This window comes from Numenius arquata, chromosome 10 (genome assembly GCF_964106895.1).
Source record: "Numenius arquata chromosome 10, bNumArq3.hap1.1, whole genome shotgun sequence".
Taxonomy (NCBI): domain Eukaryota; kingdom Metazoa; phylum Chordata; class Aves; order Charadriiformes; family Scolopacidae; genus Numenius; species Numenius arquata.
In genome coordinates, this window is record NC_133585.1 from 41,561,117 (window position 1) to 41,582,920 (window position 21,804).

The 21,804-nt window shown below is 40.5% G+C and overlaps 1 protein-coding gene across 1 annotated transcript; it reads left to right on the forward strand.

Moving 5' to 3' along the window:
- The first annotated feature begins 2,305 nt into the window (after window positions 1-2,305).
- KLB (klotho beta) lies at window positions 2,306-20,938 on the forward strand. Its single transcript, XM_074155196.1, has 6 exons — window positions 2,306-2,395; window positions 2,430-3,146; window positions 11,222-11,729; window positions 15,411-15,679; window positions 17,268-18,411; window positions 20,127-20,938. The coding sequence occupies exons 1-6, from the start codon at window positions 2,306-2,308 to the stop codon at window positions 20,486-20,488; spliced, it is 3,090 nt and encodes a 1,029-aa protein (XP_074011297.1). The 3' UTR covers window positions 20,489-20,938.
- Window positions 20,939-21,804: the final 866 nt, after the last annotated feature.

A 21,804-nucleotide genomic window follows, 5' to 3' on the forward strand; every position in this document is an offset into this window, starting at 1 on the left:
AAGTCACTATATGACTCTCATCAGTTAAATTGTTTCCTCTTTATCAGGTAACATTAGAGCCCAAACAGTTAAATAGGACGAGCCAATAAGAGACTGGGTTCAGAGTCTTGTACTGGAAAACATTTTCAGACCTTGATTACAACATGCTGCCAGTCATATCAGTAATAAGGAAAGAAATCCAGTTCGTAACTTTGTCCAGATCAAGCATCTGGGAGCACAAGCATGTGCTGCACCTTTCACATCTCATGCAGATGGAACGCATTGTCTGCAGTAAGATGCCCGTGGTGCTAACTCTGCTGTAGCTGGTGGGGAGAAACCTGTTGTCTTTACCTTGTCAATACATAGCCGTGGTGTTACAGAGGTGTCGTGGGTGCTTTGAACTCGGACATCTGGTAATCACGGTGACTAACTGCTTTAGAACTATAGTGGCATCCTTAATGTTTCATAAAATATGATACATAAAATCACAGCTTTTAAATGTTAGAGGGATTATGTTCATGCAATAACTATCCCAATTACCATTTCAAAATGCTATTCCATAGAGTAAGAAGGGAACGTGAGTATATGCTGCAGACTAACTTGGTTCAGTCCCTATCTATGCCTCTCTTTCTCAAACTGCCTTTGGTAGAATCTTTACTGAGAGGTGTAGTTCAGTTACTCCAGGTACTTGAGGGAGTGCAGGGTTTGTTATGTTGGGCAGACTCATTTTAGATGGACAGCTGCCCCACCAGCAGATATCTGCAGTGCAGAAGATGATAGAATTATAGAATGGTTTGTGTTGGAAGTGACTTTTAAAGGCCATCTAGTCCAACCTCACCTGCAATGAGCAGGGACATCTTCAACTAGATCAGGTTGCTCAGAGCTCCATCCAACCTGATTTGGAATGTTTCCAGGGATGGGGCATCCACCACCTGTTGGTGGGAGGTTCCCTCTTCATCTGTGGTGAAACTGTTTCTTATAAAGGCACTACAGAGAAATTCTGGAAACATGCATTGAGGTACATGTTTTGTTGTTTATCGTAAAAACAAATGCATAAAATGGCTTCCATCTTACATTGTTTTAATCAGCTTTATTGTTATTTAAAGGTATGTCCGAATGGCATTATGGAACGCTGGGTAAAGACACTGAGGCAGCCTGAAGACAGGTGCTCATAGGCAGCAGGACCAATAAAGTGGCAGTAGCCCAGCAGTCCACCTGGACTTTCATGTCCTACATGCCAGCAGGGCTAATTCATCCAAGCAGAGTGCTACACTTAGGTGGTAAGTTGTTCCCGTGCTCAGATGTCAGTGCGTTATTTCTTGCATGTGAAGGTACTTCACATTGTTATCATGTTCCATGAATCTCTTCAGCAGCTGTCATCTAAGCGTGGTACTTTATACTATTGTACCTCAAGAAAAGCGAAAATGGCAGGCATCAGTCTGACTGTATTTAGTAAATTTACTGTATCTCAATACGTGTAGTTTTGCTGTAATTTGAAATATGTTAAAAGATGAAATTATGTTCTATTACTGCTCTGTAAGGTATTTTCCCTACTGATGCCCCAGCTGTGTAAATACCAAGATTGTTAAATTAATCTATACTGAAATAGCATCTTTCAGGGCTAATTAGCTTTGCTAATTATTTTTATTGTAAGAAATCCAGGGAAATTTCTTAAAGACTGGAACAGACCCCTGTTAATTCTGTACTGCTACTGTACGGCAGACTTTTATATAGGACAGAAAAACAGTTTGATGAATTTGAAAGAAATATTGACTTGCTTTGCTTGCTTTGTATTTTTATGTAATCAATCAGTGGGATTTGCATATCTCTCTTCTCCATGACAAAATTTCCCATGGGTCCAGGGAAAATTTTTCAGAAGTAGGATGTTTGAGCAGGGCAGGATTGAGGAATGACATGCTGCCCTTCCAGCAATCCAATTATACAGGAGGATAAATCACGTTTTAATTGGAGATGATGTAGTCTGAATTATTTTTCTGCCACATTTCCTTAAAACACAACTGCACGAGGAATAAAGGAGGTGATAGGTTCTTAGCACCCTCTATCACCTATATTCTCCCACCCGAATGACTGAACTTTAAATGATGATAAATTTGTTACTAGCGTTTATATTGTTCAGGCAACCTATTTTCCTGCAGTAGGAAGGCAGGTGGGTGTCTCAGTGGTCATACAGAGGCCACCTCCTTAAAAATTATGCCGTTCTCTGACCCGTTCTAGGTCTCACAGTTCAGGCTAATCATTGACAGGGCTTTTACAATTACAAGGTTTTAGTGAAGCTTTGATAAGACACTCCAGCAGTTCGTAGCAAATGAAGACGGTGTGCACGGCGGGGACTCCAGCGAATGAATGGATTTTTTTCACCGTCAGTGAAAGAAATCTGACTTTTAACACTGGCGCTGTAAACTGGCATAATGTGTGGCCGACGGCTGGAGAGACTTGTTGCTCTTTGGACGTTAGTTTTCATAAGGATAGTTACTGGGCTTGCTGGAGAGGGAAGATCTGTGTGGAAAAAGGACCCCCACTTCAGCCCTGTGAGTGAAACACAGATGTTTTTGTATGACACGTTCCCCAAAGAGTTTCTCTGGGGTGTAGGGACGGGGGCTTTCCAGGTAGAAGGCAGCTGGAGGAAGGACGGGAAAGGCTTCTCCATCTGGGACCACTTCATCCACTCGGAGTTCCGGGAAGCTGACAGCACAGATGCCTCCAGTGACAGTTACACCTTGATGGACAAAGATCTGTCTGCTTTGGATTTTTTGGGAGTTACTTTTTACCAGTTTTCAATTTCATGGTCAAGGCTTTTTCCCACTGGAGTGGTGGCAGCTCCCAATGCAAAAGGACTTCAGTATTATAACACCCTTATTGACTCTCTGCTCTACAGAAATATTGACCCCGTGGTTACGCTGTACCACTGGGACCTGCCCTTGATGCTGCAAGAAAAATATGGGGGATGGAAAAATGAATCAGTAATTGATATCTTTAATGACTATGCCACCTTTTGCTTCCAGACCTTTGGGGATCGTGTTAAGTACTGGATTACAATCCACAATCCGTATTTAATTGCTTGGCATGGGTATGGCACAGGTGTCCATGCTCCTGGAGAGAGAGGGAAATTAACAACCGTCTACTCTGTAGGACACAATTTGATCAAGGTAGGGTATAGTAAGATTTTACACTGATCTTGTACTGCCACAAGAATTGATGGGAGGAATCAATCATGTAATCAATGTTTAAAAAAAAACATCAAGGAATGTGAAAACACCAAGAAATAACCCTCAGCTAATGCAGTCTTTTTATTTAAGCCTCATATTGATTTTATTCTTGTTGCCACAATAGCTGACTCAGTAATTATTTGTCTTAAAGTGCTTGTTTATTATTTTATTTAAATTAGATTTTGCCTATAGAATCTGACTATTAAAGAGCATGATTTTACTTCTTTATTCTTTCCACTTAGTTATCAACTGTCTTCTACAGAACTACACATCCAAAAGGCTTGATCCCATGATCAATAGCTTCAACAGCTGCAGCACTGGGTCCTAAGTTCATGGTATTCTTTCTTTGGGAAGGCCAAAAAGTCTGAATCGGGTCATATTTTTTAAGGAAAAGGTGCAGATGTTGTTCCTGGTATTCTCAACAGCATTACAGAGATTACAGCATCTCCTCTGATAGATTATTAATTTCATTCTACAGAGTAGCCAGTTCCTATGCATAGGAGCTTATATTCTCATTTTCCCTTGCTATAACTTAAAACAATTTCCAATACCAGCAGTTTAAGATAAGAATTAACAATATCACTACAGCATTTTTTCCTTCTGTAGCCCTCAAAGTACTTGACAGAGCAGGTCACTACCCTGTCTCTGTTTGATAGAGCAGCTAGTATAATTCCCCCTGCTCAAACTATTCCTAGCTGTCACAAAGAGAATTTTTCTACTACCTACCATACATTATAAATGCAATTAACAAATAAATTGGAATGTATTTGTCCTACAGAACGCAGTATGTGTGGGGGAAAAAAATTAATTGCCAGAGTAGTTAAAAATGTTCTGTAACTAACTGTTTGTATTTCTTGGTTTTGCTTCTGGGCTTGAACCTGCAGAACCTCCTTTTTCAGAAAATTCACACTGTATTCGATAGAAGTTTTACACATAGAAAAGTCATTGCGCATCCTGAGTTACTGACTGATTACAGATTTAGCACAAGAATGATTTAACTATAGAAATTTGCAAAGCATCTCAAAGAGAACTGATGCTCAATCATTCTTTTTATTTTCAAGTGCTACAGAACATGTATTTGATATAGTACATGTAAAAGAAACAACGTTAGTTGTTTTGCAGCAACATTTGCAGCATTGCTTGCCTGCATTTCTGAGTGGCACAATCAGATCTGGGGTACCAACTAGGCAGTCTCTGCGTTTTCCCACTCTGTAAAGTCTGTGTAAGCAGCACACAGCACATAGGGAGCAGTGTCTCTGCTGAAGAGATCCAGGAACCCAAGCACAGCTGGGTCTGATAAACAAATTTCTGACCAAATTCCTTGTTCAATGTTATTTAAATCTCAGACTTGATCTAGTAGTTTATTCTAGCTTTAAAGTCTGTGAATCTGAGTATAAAATCAATCACTTCAATGAAAGACTTAATGAGACTTTCAGCAATACACAATGCATTAACTAGCTTTTTATTATTTTGGGGTAGAAATTATTTTCATGTTGTATCTTTCTTACAGCCCCATGAACATTACCTAATGTATTAGCAGTTCTCACCAGTGGCGCTGTAAAATTCCTAAGTACTTAAGTCTTCATGAAGAATCTCAAATTTGTAGTAATGTATTTGAAGAGCTAGAGTTTGATGCTTGAGCTTGGAGGTGAAATGGATATTGTTGAGGTACCAGTTGACATGAGTTCAATTCTTCTTATATATGTGTATATATATATAATTTTTTTTCTTAATAAAATGAAATTAAAGCCGGTAATTCCACATAAGTTATAGGTGGTATTGTATGTTTCAAGCCAACTAGCCAGAACCTTTCTCAAAGATTTTTGTGGGTATCTAAATGTTCCGTCTGTTTAGTATTGTTGACAATACCATATTAATGGAATGTATCGATGCACAATCAGGATTTGAGTGTTGTGAAACGTCTCTCCTTTGAGAGGCAGAGAATGTTTTAAGAATCTCTCTTTAAAGAGATTTCACATGGCTTTTTATTTCAGGACTGGCATGTGCAAATCTGTTTCTCAGACATTGCATTATGACTACCTTCTAATTTACCACTGCAAACCAAAAACGTCCTCCCAAAAATAAAAGACTGACAAAAATGTCAGGTTTTGGAAGTGTGAGGCAACACCTGTTAAAGCTGTTGAAAAGATTCCCATTTATGTCAGCAACTTTAGGAAGAGCCACGTTCCTGTCCATGTCAGGGGTGTCATTTTTGGACAGGCTGTTGAAAGACAATATTCTTCTTGCCACCCGAAGTACATTACCAAGGCCACCCATGAAATATGGTGAGCGGGAAAAACAGGTCTGTAACGCTCAAAAGAAACTAATCTGGCCACCACTCTGTTGCCTAGCAAATTGCTGAATAACCTTTCTCAAGCCTTTTTGGAGTACCTTTGGATAAACTAAATGAGGCTCTCTCATGAGTCCTACTTGTAGTTTCATTTATCTGTGCACTGTTGCAGTTGCGGTGTTGTGAGAACTAATCACCATTTGTATAAAGGAGTGCTTTTCTGTGATACATCAATCGTAAACTGAAGCTAAGTTTCATAGAATCACAAAAACAATATAGCAAACCATAAACCTCTGGTTTTTGGACTTTGGATTATTTTATTGTAAGAACAGTTTCAAAGTTGCTGGAGATTTTTACGTCTCTAGAAGAGGCCTGACAAAATTTCTCTTAATTAAACTATCAGTTTTAGTAGACTAAAGAAATTCGACATCTTAAAACTGAAATAATTGGCTGGCATAAGGAAAAAGTCCATGCATTTTGGAACTGATTAAAAAATGATCTGCTTCCGTGAATGAATTCAGATAAGTAATTAGGTAGATAATTGTCTTATTAAGGCTTTACAACAAAAGTAGGATTGTTCTGTCTTCATCGAGCCCCAGAGCCCTATGGCCAGCACAAGGCATTGCAGGTGCTGAATCACCTAATACACGTGCTTTCCGTCTGTGCCTTGCATCCTTGTAAGGGAATGCCCCAGATATATCTACTTAAAAGGCAGTTCTGCATTTTACATGGGTCTTGCTATTCAAGACCCATAAAGAGGGCTAGTGAATGCGGAAGCAAAGGCTGCTAAGCAGGGTGCTTAGGAGAACCACGTGGCAAAAATAATCCACACAAGAAGAGCTCAAAATTTCAATTAAAAAAACACGTATTTGCATGTTGCTACCTACGCTTTTCCTACACAGAAGGTAATAATTGCTAGCGATCATTTGAAAGGACCTGATACTACTTCCATGGAAATGAATAGGAAATATGAAATTTGATGCTTATGAATTATAAATTGCTAAGTGGTTCACTTAGATCAACCTCTCAATTTTATGATCATTACCACTAACAAGAGGAGCATGTGGAATCTTATAGCAGATGGAGAGTGGTCGTCAAAAGTATATCTCCTTTCTTCATTAAAGGAGACTGTACTTCACAAAACCAACACTGGAAAACAATAATGATAATGTGTAACTTGTCGTGCGACATCTGAAAGACACATCAAAGAAGATACAAATCCTATGAGCTTGCTCCTGAGGCAGCTGTCATACTGAGGCAGAAAAGAAAAAAAAACTGCACACAGAAAAGTTAGATGGATTTCTTTGGTTTAACAGTAAATAAATCTGACAAGAGGCAAGAAAATATAAAGCAGACAGATCATTTTTGCTGGAGCTAAATGAGATATATGCCTGATATATTATTACCATTTTCTCTGGATCTAGTTATGTTCTTTTATACTTAGATTAAGTTTTGCAAAGATCACAAACTGGAGACCAAGCTGTCTTCTTTTCGTCCTCTGTATCAGTGCCCTCCAGGCAGTTCTGCCTTTGCTATATAATAGGCAGAAAGGGGATTATTATTATTTTCCTGTTAAAGATCATTCACACTCCTTTCCATCTGGCAGAAAAGCCCAAGAGAAAACTGTCAGAATAAGATCTCCCTAAAAATTTTTTTCATGGACACACCTTCATATCACATACTGGGAAAAGACAATAAATTCCTTTTCAGACATGGTGTCTCCATATAGATCTGTCACAGATCAGGTTCATCTGTGTGCCCAGCAGCGTTACTGCCAGCTCTTTGGTAGCTCTCACTATGCCAGGATCCCTGCATGGACACTGCTGTCTTTGCAATCTTTGGATGACCATGTCCCAGAGAAGTCCCATAATTCATTCTCCTCAAAAACAAATTTCTGCGGAATTAATGGAGAATAATTCTTACCTCTACATCCAATCAGACACTTTCTTCCCTTCCTCCAAAGGGGCCTCCTTTCTTCTAGGTCTAGAAAGATGAATCTACGCCAGTGCCCATATTTATTACAGGAGGAGGGAAATCTGTCTCCATCTACTACAGCTCTGGGGTGGGCAAGAGAATTGTCTATGCTTGTAAATGTCTTTGCTGAAAGATTTTTCAAACAGTAGTAGCCATCAGTGATGATGTAAAATTCAGCACTGATTCACACTTTGTATGATTTGTTGTTTTCAGGTTAGCTTTCTTACACTTCTTGGAAATTATCAGAAAAAGCACAATCCAAACACAAGACAATTAGCATACAACAAATTGGTTAGTAAAGCCTCACTCCTTCAGACCACCCTCTTAGCAAAGTTAGTTGCCTTGAGACGCCTTTTTTACTTCACAAGGACTGAGGTTCATCCTCAGTTTGCAAAATAAGGGCTTTAGCTCTACTGACTACGTGGCATCTTTACCACGGACCGAAAGGGCCTTGAACTGAAATATACTCTCCAAATAAGGCACACACACCTGCCCTTCATCTAAAGTGATGTTTAACACCATCATCATCAGCCTCTGTATTCTAACTCTTCATGGCTTAAAAACCAAACAATTAAACAAAACCAGAATAATTTCATTAGCATTTTTTACATTCTAGTTTTCCTAAACGTTCTTGCCCTCCAGCATGCTAAAATAACTTCATATACCCCTGACATTGTTTTGTGTGCTCATTGTGCTCAAGGAAAATTGTTTGACTTTAACGTATCTTAAGAATTTGAAAGTATTGGTCTTTCAGCAGTAAACTCTTTGCGTACATACATGGTAACTTACAGGATCAGAGTTTAAGGAGTACAAGAATATTTGAAGAAGAGAGGAGAACAATACTGTTGTCTTTATTTTATTAAGTTGACTTACCTTATCTAGCCTTTTTACAGGCTTAATACTAACTGACTTAGCGCACCCTGTGACTTTCAAGTCTATGGGATAATTTCTATATTAATACCAGGAAAATATGCTGAAATTAATGTGTCATATTTATCTAGAATAAATACACAATATTGATCCTGCTTTCACTGTGTACTTAGCCTTGACATTTGTCCTTGATCTAACAAGGAAAGTGAAAGATTAGGGATTAAACTCTAACTGAAAAAAGATTAGTCAAGATTTACTCAAAATAGCCAAACTGATGTATGATACAGTTTTTAAATTGGTGTTTGTTTCATATGTGGTCTTAAAAAACAATTGATATTAATCGGTTCCATCAACAATAGTTTGCACTTAGCAGATGCCTTCCATCTGAGAATGTTAAGCTGCTTTACAGATAATTAACAACTCAAAACAGAATTATGGGCAAACAAATGCTATTGTCTCTACTACCTCTGTAAAAACCCTCCCTATAGACAGGTGACACTTTTTTTTTCAATAGAGTTAACCCTCAGTGAGACATTGGTGACACATATGACATATGGGGATCCTATCTTGACTCATATTAAATGTACTTACTTGTACTTGAGGTCTACTCCTGTAGAATTATACCTGTGGCTGTATTATCTACTGTAGACAATATTTTTAATAGTAACTTTACTTTTTTCTAATCAACCTCTTGAAGGTGCTTATGAACACAGTAAGTTGTCCCTGATTGTATTTTACCTGCCAATATTATATTCTAATTAATTGGGGTTTTGGCAAAGCTGTCTTTCTCCACTTCACCTGGAAATGCGTGATTGCTAAGGTTCACCTGGTGCCGTTGTCATGCTACTCGCCACTGTGCATAATACAGCTGACCTCAGCAGGGTTTTCCTTGTTGAGCCAACACAACCATATACCTTTCATTAAACAGTGGTGTTAATAGCCTCTGTCTGGAGGAAAAAAAATATACTGACCAGGTGAGAAATCACCAGAGGCAGAGAACAAAGCAAGCCTGGCCCCAGCACTCACCCCAGGCTAGACCTTTGGGAGAGGACAGGGGAGGTAACTGAGGGCATGGCACTGGCCACTTACATTTTCTGATAAGACTGGTAAGAAATCTGTTTTATAATATTTTAACTCTATCTTGCAGTTTGCCTCATGAGTAAAATTTTGCTGACTTCCCTTTTCAGCTACAGAACCTGCATTTCAAAGGTTAATGTTACTTTATCAGTATTTTCAAAGACAGACCTTGAACAAATGTTACGAGCGTGACCTTAGAAACCATAAACAACTGATACACAAAATTTCACAAACTGTAATTCTTCGGTACTCTCTAGCTTAACCAAATATCTACCTGACATCAGGTCTTTTGTTTTTTTAAACTGTCAAGGCTGTGTGTTTCTAGATAAACTAACTGAAATTACTGGCAAAGGTAAGCAATGCTGTTTGGCTTGGGAATGATGGCAGTCTAACTCGGCACTCTTAAGTGTTTCACAATGCTTCTCAATGTTTTTTTCTGGGTGCAAACAGTTATTTTCTTTCCAGCTTAGGAGTATAAAGCCACACTTCAGAAATAAGGTAAACCTTCAGTTACTTGACAACTCCTCAGCTGGGAGAGGTCAGCTCCCCTCCCCTGTGCCAGATCCTCTGGGATCACTCCCGCTGTGATCCAGAGTCACCCTTCTCTGACATCCAAGCTCTCCCCTTTTCCTTAAGGGACTCTGGCAATGCTAATGGTTCCTCAGCCTCCCATATACTCCTTTTTTTTTTTTTTTTTTGGTGTAAATTTTGACTGCTGTATTCCCTTATTTAAGTAATTAACAACAGGACATTTGAAGGTACTTCTGGTGTGTGACCATGTTAAGCTTTCTGAAACACGATGATAATCAGAAAAGTGGAATTAAGATGTGATATAAGGTATGCTTTCATTGTCCCGAACATAAATAGCAAAACTTCTGTCCTAGGGCAGACAATATTTGTCCAATTATGAGTACTAAAACATGCCATACCTGATAGATCTCAAGAGATACTGCTGCCAAATTTCCTTTTAAAACCAAAGTGCCGTTTCTCTCTACTTAAAATGAATATGCTGCATTCTGTGCTGTTGCATGTACTGTCAGAAAAAATATTATAGCAGCTACAAAGAAGAAATGAACTAACATCATGGATCAAAATTCTCACACAGAACTGTGAAACCACAATTGGGTTCAAACTTTGCAGCTGGGTCCTTCCTCTAAGATTTTACATTTAAGGACTGTGCAAATATCAAAAGTTGAACACTTACACGATTAGGCCGAACTAAAACACATAGAATTGTATCCCAGGAAGAGGGATGGAGGTGGACGTGGTTTGATCAGAGTAAATCCAGGTGACCCCATAGCACAGAGCCAACACTGACAAAGGAAACATCATTTGAGATGCAGAATTTATGGAACAATTGTAAAGATGGTTTAAAATTTTAACCATACCAGCAATCACTGTTTGACAATGAAAGACCTAGATGGGACTGTCTAGAAAACACGGTTCAGATCCCACCATTAACAGCTGCTTCATCCCAAAGTGCCCATGTAACAGCTATTTACATCCTTGTGGGGACCTCTCGTGAAATATAGAGCTATGTTAAAAGGCAAAAAGCTGCAGTCCTAATGTGTCGCAAGAACAGCCCACATGAGATCCTGAGCGTTATCATCGTCTTGAGGTACCTTGCAGTAGAACACTAATTGTCCATTAGAACTGTGCAGGGTAATTAGTGTGCCTTAACTGTTTGTTAATATTTCCATAGTAGTCTGCAGTGAATCAGATGCAGTTCCCTGCCTGTGTAGCTGCTGACGCACATAAGGATTTATTACAGAGTTAAAATTAAATGCTATTTTTCTCTCATCAGGCTCATGCAAAAGTTTGGCATAACTACAAAGAACACTTTCAACCGTATCAGAAGGGGATGATGTCCATAGTATTGGGATCCCACTGGATCGAACCTAACAAATTGGAAGACGCTTTGGACATTTCTAAATGTCAGCAGTCTATGGAGAGAGTACTCGGGTGGTTTGCTAAACCCATCCATGGGGACGGCGATTATCCAGAAGAACTGAAAAATGAATTATTGTTTTTGCCACGCTTTACTGAGGATGAGAAAAACTACATAAAGGGAACAGCTGACTTCTTTGCATTTTCCTTTGGTCCTAATAACTTTAAACCCCCAAACACTCTACCGAAAATGGGACAAAATTTGTCACTCAATTTGAGGGAAGTACTGAACTGGATTAAACTGGAATACAACAGTCCTCGAATCTTGATTGCAGAGAACGGCTGGTTCACTGACAGCCATGTGAAAACAGATGACACCACAGCCATCTACATGATGAAAAATTTCATTAATAAGGTTTTACAAGGTTTGTACACAAGTTAGTTGTTGGATTTTCAGAGTGCTTTTTAAGATCATTTGATATTTAGCTCTGTAATGATTCAATAGTTCTTTTAGAATAGTAATGGCAACTAAGTTAATTATTAATTACTTATACTGCATGAGTACAAGTCATGAATCACGATCTACTGGTGCTAGGTGTTGTACAAACACAAAAAAACCCATAGTCCCTGTCCCAGAAAGCTAAAGTTCAACATCTGCATTGGATTTTAAAACTAAATAAGTGCAAAACTATGTCAGAAATTAATGAAAACAAATCTATTGGATATTGCTTTTCACTGCTGGCAGCCCAACTGTAAAACCTTTGTGCAGGTACATACCTTGACGGCAGGAAAACAAGGCAGTGACTATAGACTGTCATTGCCGTGCTGGGGTCCTGCTGCAACGTAAAATGTGCAAAGGAAATCAGCAGGAGGGCAATAATTCTTCAGGATTATTGCATGCCAAACAGAGATAATATATTTTAATAACACTCTTCTAATTGCGGTATTTGCCCTTCATAAAGCCAGTGTACAGGGGTGCTCCCTGAAGGCAAAAGATTTAACTTTGTATGAAATATAAATGCTGTTAGTACCTAAAGCCCTTGCAAAACCTGTATTTCTTTTCTCCCTTGCCCAGTTTGTAGGCTTGGCACTGGGAGAGGAGGGACAGTGGCTGGTCCCGAGAGCCATCCTCCCAGCAGGCTGCCCCGCTGCTGATGGCACGCTGCACTGATGGGGTGGCTCGAATCCCTTTACAAAAAACTTTCTTATCCTCAGAAAAGGGAAAACATGAGTCATCGTTTACTCTGACACGAAGTCAGGAAGTACTGTGTCACCAACAAACTTAAGCTTCTAATGAAGACTATTCAGATATATGGAAAGTTGGTTCAAACTGTAAACTCCACCTAGCGCATCTGTGCAGTATGTCCTGCCTTTTCCAGATGTTGAGGAGGTTACATGCCAGTATTTGGTTTATGATATTTTAAATACTGCCTTGACACATTTGGAAGTGTGGAACGGGTAGATCTTTAGAGACATATGTAAGAAAATCCATAGCATGTTCTTTGTTTGAATCCTTTACAGCAGACCAGGCTGTAATAACCATCAGTGGATTCAAACTTCTGAAATACTTGGTCAATGTTCAACCAATAACTGCTTCTCAAGAATTGTCATCTATGTTTTTATGTATGCAAATACTTCAACCTCTGGTTCAAAATACAGGAATACCTCTTAACTAATGCATCTTTTTCTGAAGCAAACTTTAATTTGTCTGATCAGGAATAATATTTGCAACATATTTTCATATTTTTACTTACAGATAAGTCAGATATAACTTGCTGTTTGCAGTAAAATCAATTAGGTCACATTAACCTCAAAACATCACGTATATAGGCCAAATTGTAATGGGATAGTGGCTGTTACGATAGCACATAACAGGCTAAAAGGAGCTACAGTCGTGTGTGTGTCTTCAAGCAGAGTGCTGTAAACTTTGCACTGTATGTCTGTAACTCATGGCACTGTGAGTCATATGAAATATGTGATGTATAAATCACCGTTACAATGAACTGACCCTGATTATGATAGAAGGATGCAATTGAAACTACAGCTCCTGAGTGGCAGGCATACACCTGCCGATACTGAAACTAGTACTTCTGCAGGAGGACTCCAAGACTCCTCCTAAAGCAGACACAGAAATGCCTTGAGATCTCCTTCTGTGGCTGTCACCTCTGGTGACACAGGCAGCTTAATTAACTCCTGACCTTATCTACCTTCATTTCCTGCCCCCAGCCATCCCCTTGGTTTTTAGGAGGATGTTCTCATCCCTACTCTTAACACTCAGTGTGGATCCTGACTTCTGTTTCTGTCCTCTCCTTTCACTGTCACTGCAAACATACTTTCACGCTGATCCACAGGATCTCTACCTGTCACCCACCTAACTATTAATTCTTCTTACCACAAAATATGCATAAAATAGCACTTTTTTCCCTAACCATTTAAACAGCCAAAAATTCTCATTTAGGCATGCACTATCTCAAGTAGCACAGCATCTTTTGGTTTGGCAGTTAAACTTAGTCCCCATCCGTTCAGTATGCTTCTAGAAAGAAATATTTTTTTCTCAGTTGTCACTTATACCGTCCCTATGTGTCTACCTCCATTTGTTCCATCTTTACTTGTGAGACCCTTCTGGCCTATCTCTTTATCCTCCATGTCATTCTCCACCTCTGCATTTTGTATTTGATATTTTCAGCCATTTTTGTACTTTCTCCCATGGTATCCCTAATGTTTAGAAGTTGCTTTTCTTCAAAATACATATCATCGCATTGCTTCGTTACATTCCCTCATCTCCTTACCACATTCTGGTCTTGTCTATTACAAACTTACATTGCAAGCTCTTGGGCATTCTAATTTCTTCATCCAGCAGCTAGTAAAATACCATGCTTGACCAAGACAGTACGGCTGGGCACCTTGGTACTCTGCTGTATGAATACAAGTCCTGTGCCAAAGTGCCTCCTGCTGAAGTTGCAGCACGGTGTGACTAAGGCAAAGAAGGTCAGTGGAAATATAAAATTATGCGAAGTGAAATGGCCTGAGAAAATAAGGTAAAGCAATGTTGGGTGAGAACAGAGCTTTAAATCAGAATACTTCATCTTTATTCCTTGGCTTACTCTCGGTGGACTGCAGGTAAAATATGGCTGTCCATCTGGCTGTGTCACAATCCTCAGTGACCTCAGTTGGTCACTGCTTTGCCCTTGATATTCCAGCCCTTATAAGGTTAACGTGAGGAGTTATCTGGCATTCTTTCCAAGCTTAAAGCTGGCGACAGGCAGCTAACATGACTGAGCATGGAGTTTGGACTTTTTCTTCCAGGCTGCCAGCTGGCACACACTGTAAGTGGGTAACGAATGTTGTTGTTAGTTGGTGTCCAGCTTTGGAAATTCTGCTGCCCTTCCTGGTGAATCAGGTTCCACATCCAAGAAAGCAGTCGTTTTGTCATCCTTTCCATATATTGTATGTAAAAGACTATATATATAACGTATACTCCTTTGCAAGGTGGAGGGACCTTAAGATTGCCTGAAGAAACTCTCATGTGCTGCACCCGTTCTGTGAATAGATCAAGCGCTTCAGTCTCTGGGTTGATCAACCCAGCTTCTTCTAAAGTCATCACATCCCATACCGACACATTTAATTTCTCAATTTAGAAGTTGAATAGACATTCTTAAATGTTAGAGCTTGCAGAGATCTTTCACGTAAAGGTAGAGCAATAAAAGAGTTTTAGCTCCATGACAAATACAAAGGCACAAACTAGATCAGATGTTGCACCTTTAATTTTTATTCATGATTCTCTAAGTTTATTGGTATATACAACTTGAAATCATCAAATGCAACTTAAAATCTGTATATGGTGTAATATTTCACATTTTATAAATCATCCTAGAGTAACTTAATTTCTTAAGGAACTAGTGATGTATGTATTTTTTTAATGAATAAGTACTAAGATATATAACGTCTGTCAGAGTTTTGCGATTAATTACAATGGGCCAATAACCCTACAAGCGTTGAGAGAACCCTCAAGATTTTCAAAGTGAATAGACCTTTCTCATAAATACCCCTTATATACATTAGAGTCCTAAATATAAGACTCATGGATGTTACTTTCTCTTATGCAGCTATTAAATACGACAACATAGATGTGTTCGGTTACACGGCCTGGTCACTCCTTGATGGCTTTGAATGGCAACACGCTTACAACATCAGGCGGGGACTATTTTATGTTGACTTCAAAAGCAAAAAAAAGGAAAGGATTCCCAAGTCATCTGCACTTTATTATAAACAAATCATACGAGAAAATGGCTTCTTCCCAAAGGAGTCTACTTCAAGCTTGCAAGCTCAGTTCTCCTGTGACTTCTCCTGGGGTATCACCGAGTCTGTTCTTAAGGTAAGTGTAAATTATTGGGAAGACCACTGGAGGCAGAGCGATCAACAACTTTACTTTGTGAATAAATGACCATGTATGGCACCTTGCATTCAGGAATGTCAATGCACGCTACAAACAGAAGTTAAGCCTAGCCATAATTGCATAGGTTCGGTTTTATGTACTTTACAGGTTTTTGGGTGAGCTAGTCAGAGAGTGCCGGGTGCTCATACAGGAGCCCTTCCACAGCTGGCCCTCCCTCTGCCTGCGCCTTCACGTGGCAGATCAGATCAGATCAGGAAATTTCAGACCAAGAAGCTGACCCCGACTGATTGGTCCTGGGTTATTCTTCAACCAGGGGAGTTTCCCAATGCAGCTCGCAGTGTGGCCATAGGGATGCCTACGACAGCGCGACGGAGAGGGTGGCACAGGGCAGGGACAAGGTGGTTACGCTGATGGCAACGGAGCAACCTGCAGGCTCGAGGTCTCATCTAAAGCTACTGAACAAAGCAGAAACTGATTCCTGGGTTGAGCCTGGCTCTAAGTGCCGCTTGCACAAGTGGGTAACAAGCCATTGTTTAAAAAGACTTATACAACATGAGAAAATAACAAACATCAGCACATACGGCTTTTACCATCTAAGCTCACATTTGAGAACAGATCATACCACCTTTTTTCCAAACTGGTTCCTACAGTATCTATTTCTACTTTAAATGTGGCAGATTAACTGTATTTATGGCCAGTGCTGGGATACCCTTTTTGTCATTGCATACAGAAAAACAGACGAACATCAGACTCAAAAAATAACAGTAAAGCTCTATAATTTAACCTACTTAGTGACAACCATAGGGGAAAAAAAAAAAAATTCTATATATTTTGTTAAACATTCTGAGGAAATACACAGCACAGAAAAGTGCATTTTCTTTAAAAAAAAAACAAACAGATTTAATCTAAATATTTTGAACTTCACTATATTGTAGTACAGATCCTACAAAAAAGCTTTTAAAAAATTATCCTGTGCTACACAGGATATGTCCTGTGCTAACCTTGTTTACTAGCAGATGATAGTAAAGATACAACTAATATTAAATGCTACAAGCTGTTTGTGTCCGATGTTTGCGTAGGCAGAAGGACTACCAGTAAGACCAGGGAACACCGTGCCACAGTTTCACAAGGCTGATCTCAGCAGCAGTGCCAAAATAATCCGTGCCAGCCTCAAATACCCCCCGGTGCTTGTTCTCAGCACCCTGCTCCCCTGCCAGCTGCTGAGAACTGCTATTTACACGACCACAGAGTGAGCTCGAGCCGGGAGATGTATCTGTGTGAAAATGTATGTTGTGTAGGTGTGTAGACAGTATGCTCTGTCAGGGCAAACGTGTGTAGCTGAATAGAAAGTGCACTTTTTATATTTTCCATAGATGAAGGAGCAGATAACCACTGGCACAGGCAAATCCTGTATAGTCGAGTGTGTTGTCCTCTTCCCCCTGGAGCATCTAAGCGGGACCTCTTGACATCCAGCACTAATCCTACAGCCAAACACAGCCAGAAATGCAGACTACAAGCAGGCATTCGTTGAATTAAACCCCATTGTAATATATTGTTATTTTCACAGGCAGAATCCATGGCTTCCTCGCCGCAGTTCTGCGATTCCAGCCTGTACCTCTGGAACGTCACGGGAGATGGGCTCCTGCACAAAGTTAAAGGGGTGAAGCTAAAAACCCGCCCAGCACAGTGCACGGATTTTGTCAGTATTAAAAAACAGCTTGACCTCCTGGAAAAAATGAAAGTCACCCATTACAGATTTGCACTTGACTGGTCGCTAATTTTGCCCAACGGCGATTTGTCAGTGGTCAACAGGCAAGTTCTGAGGTATTACAGGTGTGTGGTCAGCGAAGTACTGAAGCTCAATGTTCAGTCCATGGTCACCTTATATTATCCAACTCACGCCTACCTGGGCCTGCCGGGTCCTTTGCTGCAGGCAGGAGGATGGTTGAACCAGTCTACTGCCTACGCTTTTCAAGACTATGCCGCTTTATGTTTTCGGGAACTTGGCGATTTGGTTAAACTTTGGATTACAATAAACGAGCCCAACCGGCTGAGCGATGTCTACAATAAGAGCAGCAATGATACATACCGGGCAGCACACAATTTATTAATAGCACATGCCATGGCCTGGAGAGTATATGACGAGCAGTACCGGTCCTTTCAGTACGGCAAAGTGTCCCTGTCCCTGCATTCAGACTGGGCTGAGCCTGCCAACCCCTACTCTGAATCTCACTCAAAAGCTGCCAACAGGTTTCTCCAGTTTGAAATAGGCTGGTTTGCTGATCCCATATTTAAGACTGGGGACTATCCAGCTACCATGAGGGAATACATCGGCTTTAAAAACAGAAAAGGCCTCTCGTACTCTTTGTTGCCATCTTTCACAACCGAGGAAAAACAGCTCGTCAAAGGTGCAGCTGACTTTTACGCGCTGAATCATTTCACCACCAGATTCGTGATTCACGAACCTCAGAACGGGAGCCAGTATGAATTTGATCGTGACATCCAGTTTCTGCAGGATATCACCTGCCTGAGCTCCCCTTCCCGTTTGGCCGTGGTGCCTTGGGGAATGCGCAAAGTTCTCAAGTGGATTAAAAAAACCTACGGTGACATTGATATTTACATCACAGCAAACGGAATAGATGACCAGTCCTTAGACAATGACGAACTCAGAAATTACTACTTGGGAAAATACATACAAGAGGTTTTAAAAGGTGAGTATATGATAGATTCGGGTTCCCCAGAGCCATTTCCATAGCACAGACCCAGGCATTCCTTAAGCAAGACCCTAAGACTTGCCCCAGAGAGGGCAAGCAGCTCTGGTTGAGAAGCAGGAACCGGCCCCGTCAGCATTCAGCCTCCCGAGGGGCCCGATTCTGCAGGCACGCTCAGGGCAGATACAACGCAAAGCAACGGCATCAAGCTCTCGCGTGAAACGCAGCCACAGCTGCTTCCAGTTTAAACCCTGCGAGAAGCCATCTGGGCATGCATGTACAGCAGAGCAGCTCTTCAGAAGTTAGTAGGAGATGGCCCTTCAGGCCAACAACTCTCAAGAAACAACTCTAATTTCTACTCTGCAAAGAAAAGCAGGAGCCTTCTTACTTGCTGCTGAACTAGGGTCATTGGATGGGAAAACATAAGCAAGTCCAAGGAGGGACATAGAGAAGAAATACAGCAGGTCACCAGATTTTTAAGCAGCTGCTGTTGGGGAGTTAAACTCTAGTTCCTGTTCCACTACTTGCTTTCTCCTGTGCACCTACAGAAACCTAGTTCTTCACTTCAGAGAAAAATTAGTAGCAATTATGGAGGTACAGGACCAAAACGCTCAAGGCAATTATCTTCAGCAATAGCTTATCGTATGAGAAATGCTGCAGGGGCCTTACCCCTCCCATCCCTCTTCCTCCAACCAAACGTTAGAAGGAAAGCAGAAAGCCACAGGATACCAGAAAGGCCTCAGTACCTGAACCACACAGCCAAAAGGGGAGGTGCAATACATCCTGCCCTCACTGTTCCCTACTGGTGAGCGCTAGTGACCTCCCTGACCAGGACAAGGGGTATCTTAAAGCTCTTCTGAGGTACCTGTCCCCAAACATAGTCTATGTATCCTGGTTTCTCCTCTTAGGCATGGCTAAGCACGGCTTCAGATTAGACACCAACAAGAGACAGAGCATTTCTCCTCCAGTGCTTACTTAGCCCTTTCTCTATTACTATAGCACTAATGAGCATTTGCTGATTTATTTTCTGTGCTAATTTCACACTGCAAACAAAGGAATACCAAGTTATTAAAGGAAATAAGTTATTGAAGGCAAAGGTTATTTAAAGGGCACTCAGGATAGCATTCCCATTTTAATTTTCAGATAGCGTGATGCTTTACAGCACTCAGAGAAAGCTTTCTGCTTACACATGAATTGGAGAGATGTTTACTCACCAAGGACTGCTATTTATGATTTCATTAAAGTATTTTCACCCAACACTTGGGTGCCGCAGTATAACACAGTCATGCCTGCTGTGGGGCTGAGCAGCTGGGTTTGGAGCAGGACAGGCATTTTTGGGAAGCTCCTCTCACGGCGCAGATGAGCAGCTGCTCCCCTCAAGTGCCTGCAGCTGGGTTCAGGCAAGAGCAGCATCTGGCTTTTCCCAGCAAAGCAAGCTCCCACCTCTAAACCCTGTTCAAACCCAACTTTCACAGTGTAGGTCCTGAAAATTCCCAAATTCTAACTTTTAATAAAAACCACCCTGATGTACTGTTTCTACTTAATTAAGACAGGAGGAGCCAAGTATTAGAAGCAGTAAGTAAATATTTTATGGTGCAATTAGGCTTTTTAAATTGATAGGTTAATCATTTGAAACCTGAACTCATTACCAGAAGCTTTGCAGGTCATGCAAGGTTTTATTAACACTTCTTTTTTTTTTTCCTCCGCCTCTGCAGCATACTACATTGATAAAGTCAAGATTAAAGGCTACTATGCATTTAAGCTGACCGAGGAAAAATCTAAGCCCAGATTTGGATTCTTCACTTCGGATTCAAAAGGAAAGGCTTCCATAAAGTTTTACAATAACCTGATAAGCAACAACGGGTTTCCTGCTGACTATTCGCTCTGCCATCCCCCCAATCAAGAAAAGCAGTGCAGCTTCTGCTTGTTTATTTCTCAGAAGAAGCCATTAATCTTCTTTGCCTGCTGCCTTTTCTCCACCCTTATCTTGCTTTTAACCATTATTGTTTTTCACAAAAGAAAAAGAAGAAAACGTTTTAAGGCAAAAAACATCCAGCACATCTGTTTTTCGTTCTGAAAAGGGAGCCCAAGCCCACTTTCAGTGGGATCCATCACTGGTTGCATTCTACAGTGGATGATGCAGATCTGTAGAAAAGCACTACGTTGAGTCACTCCAGTCGTACGCACCAAGCATTTCACTGGGAAATGCAAAGCAATTGTATGCACACAGAGAAGAGCTACAATGACATTTCTTTCTGGTGAAATTACTTTTATCCACCTTCTGCACGTAGAAGTAAAATTCATCTATTTAAAAAAGCAGAAAATCTGATGACTCTCCTGTGCCTTGGAAATAACCTTTCAAACAGTTTGACTTGAAAAGAGGCATTAAGCTGTGAGAACCGAGGTGCACTTTTCTATGAACCTCTCTGGACCCAAGTGTCTTGTGATGCATATTCATGTTGTGAATGTTGCAGAGCTCAAACTGCAGTTGTCAGGGCTTACAAATAAAAGTGTTATTAAAACCCACAAACTTTCAGCTAAGTACAATACTAAGAATGAAATGTGTTGGGCCAGTTTCTGAAGACACCTCTAAAAGAATGAATCCAAGTTAACTCCATTATCGACCAACATACCTGTATCTCTGACACACTGGGTGAAGCAGAGATCAGATGTTAACATTTTAAGCAAGTGTAACTGGACCCACAGGAGACAAGTGAAATTAATATACAATCACTATTTTTCATCCCCAAAATGGGGCAGCCCTAAAAATTTTTACTAGCAGAGAACATAAATAGTAACTCTTTATCTACTGAACAAAGTGATGAATATAATTCTAAAGTGCACTTTTTCATATAAATAAATATATATCATCATCTTAGCTCTGGTCAAGTGACAGCACAAGCCATGGGTGGGATAGAACCATGAGAGGAGTTTATTGCTATTCCAGCATTAAAGAAAAGCTACCGCCCCAGGCATAATGGTTGGAAAGTATAATGAACTTGTTAATTTCATCTAAACTTTTCAGGGACCAAACCCAGAGGTTTCCTTTGGTCTGGTTTTGGTCACCTCAAAATGAGCCCAACAAGTTTTTTCCCCGTGAACTGCACCATCATTTTAAATTCACATGGACAAGCCTTTTCAGTCACTGCATCAAATGGCGTGCTGAGATCATCCCTGCCCAGGCAGATACCACCCACCTCTGGAGAGGGGCGGAGAAGCTGCTCTAGAAATGGAATGAAGGGCAAAAAGAGCCATCAGTTAAATTCCTACTGCCTTCTCCGCTTTACAACCTTCTTTTCCAGTGGCTAGTACCATTTTCGAGACACAGTGAAACCCCCAACCGGTTCCTACTAGAAGCTGGTTACCTCAGTCTTAAGGTCCCCAAAACAGACA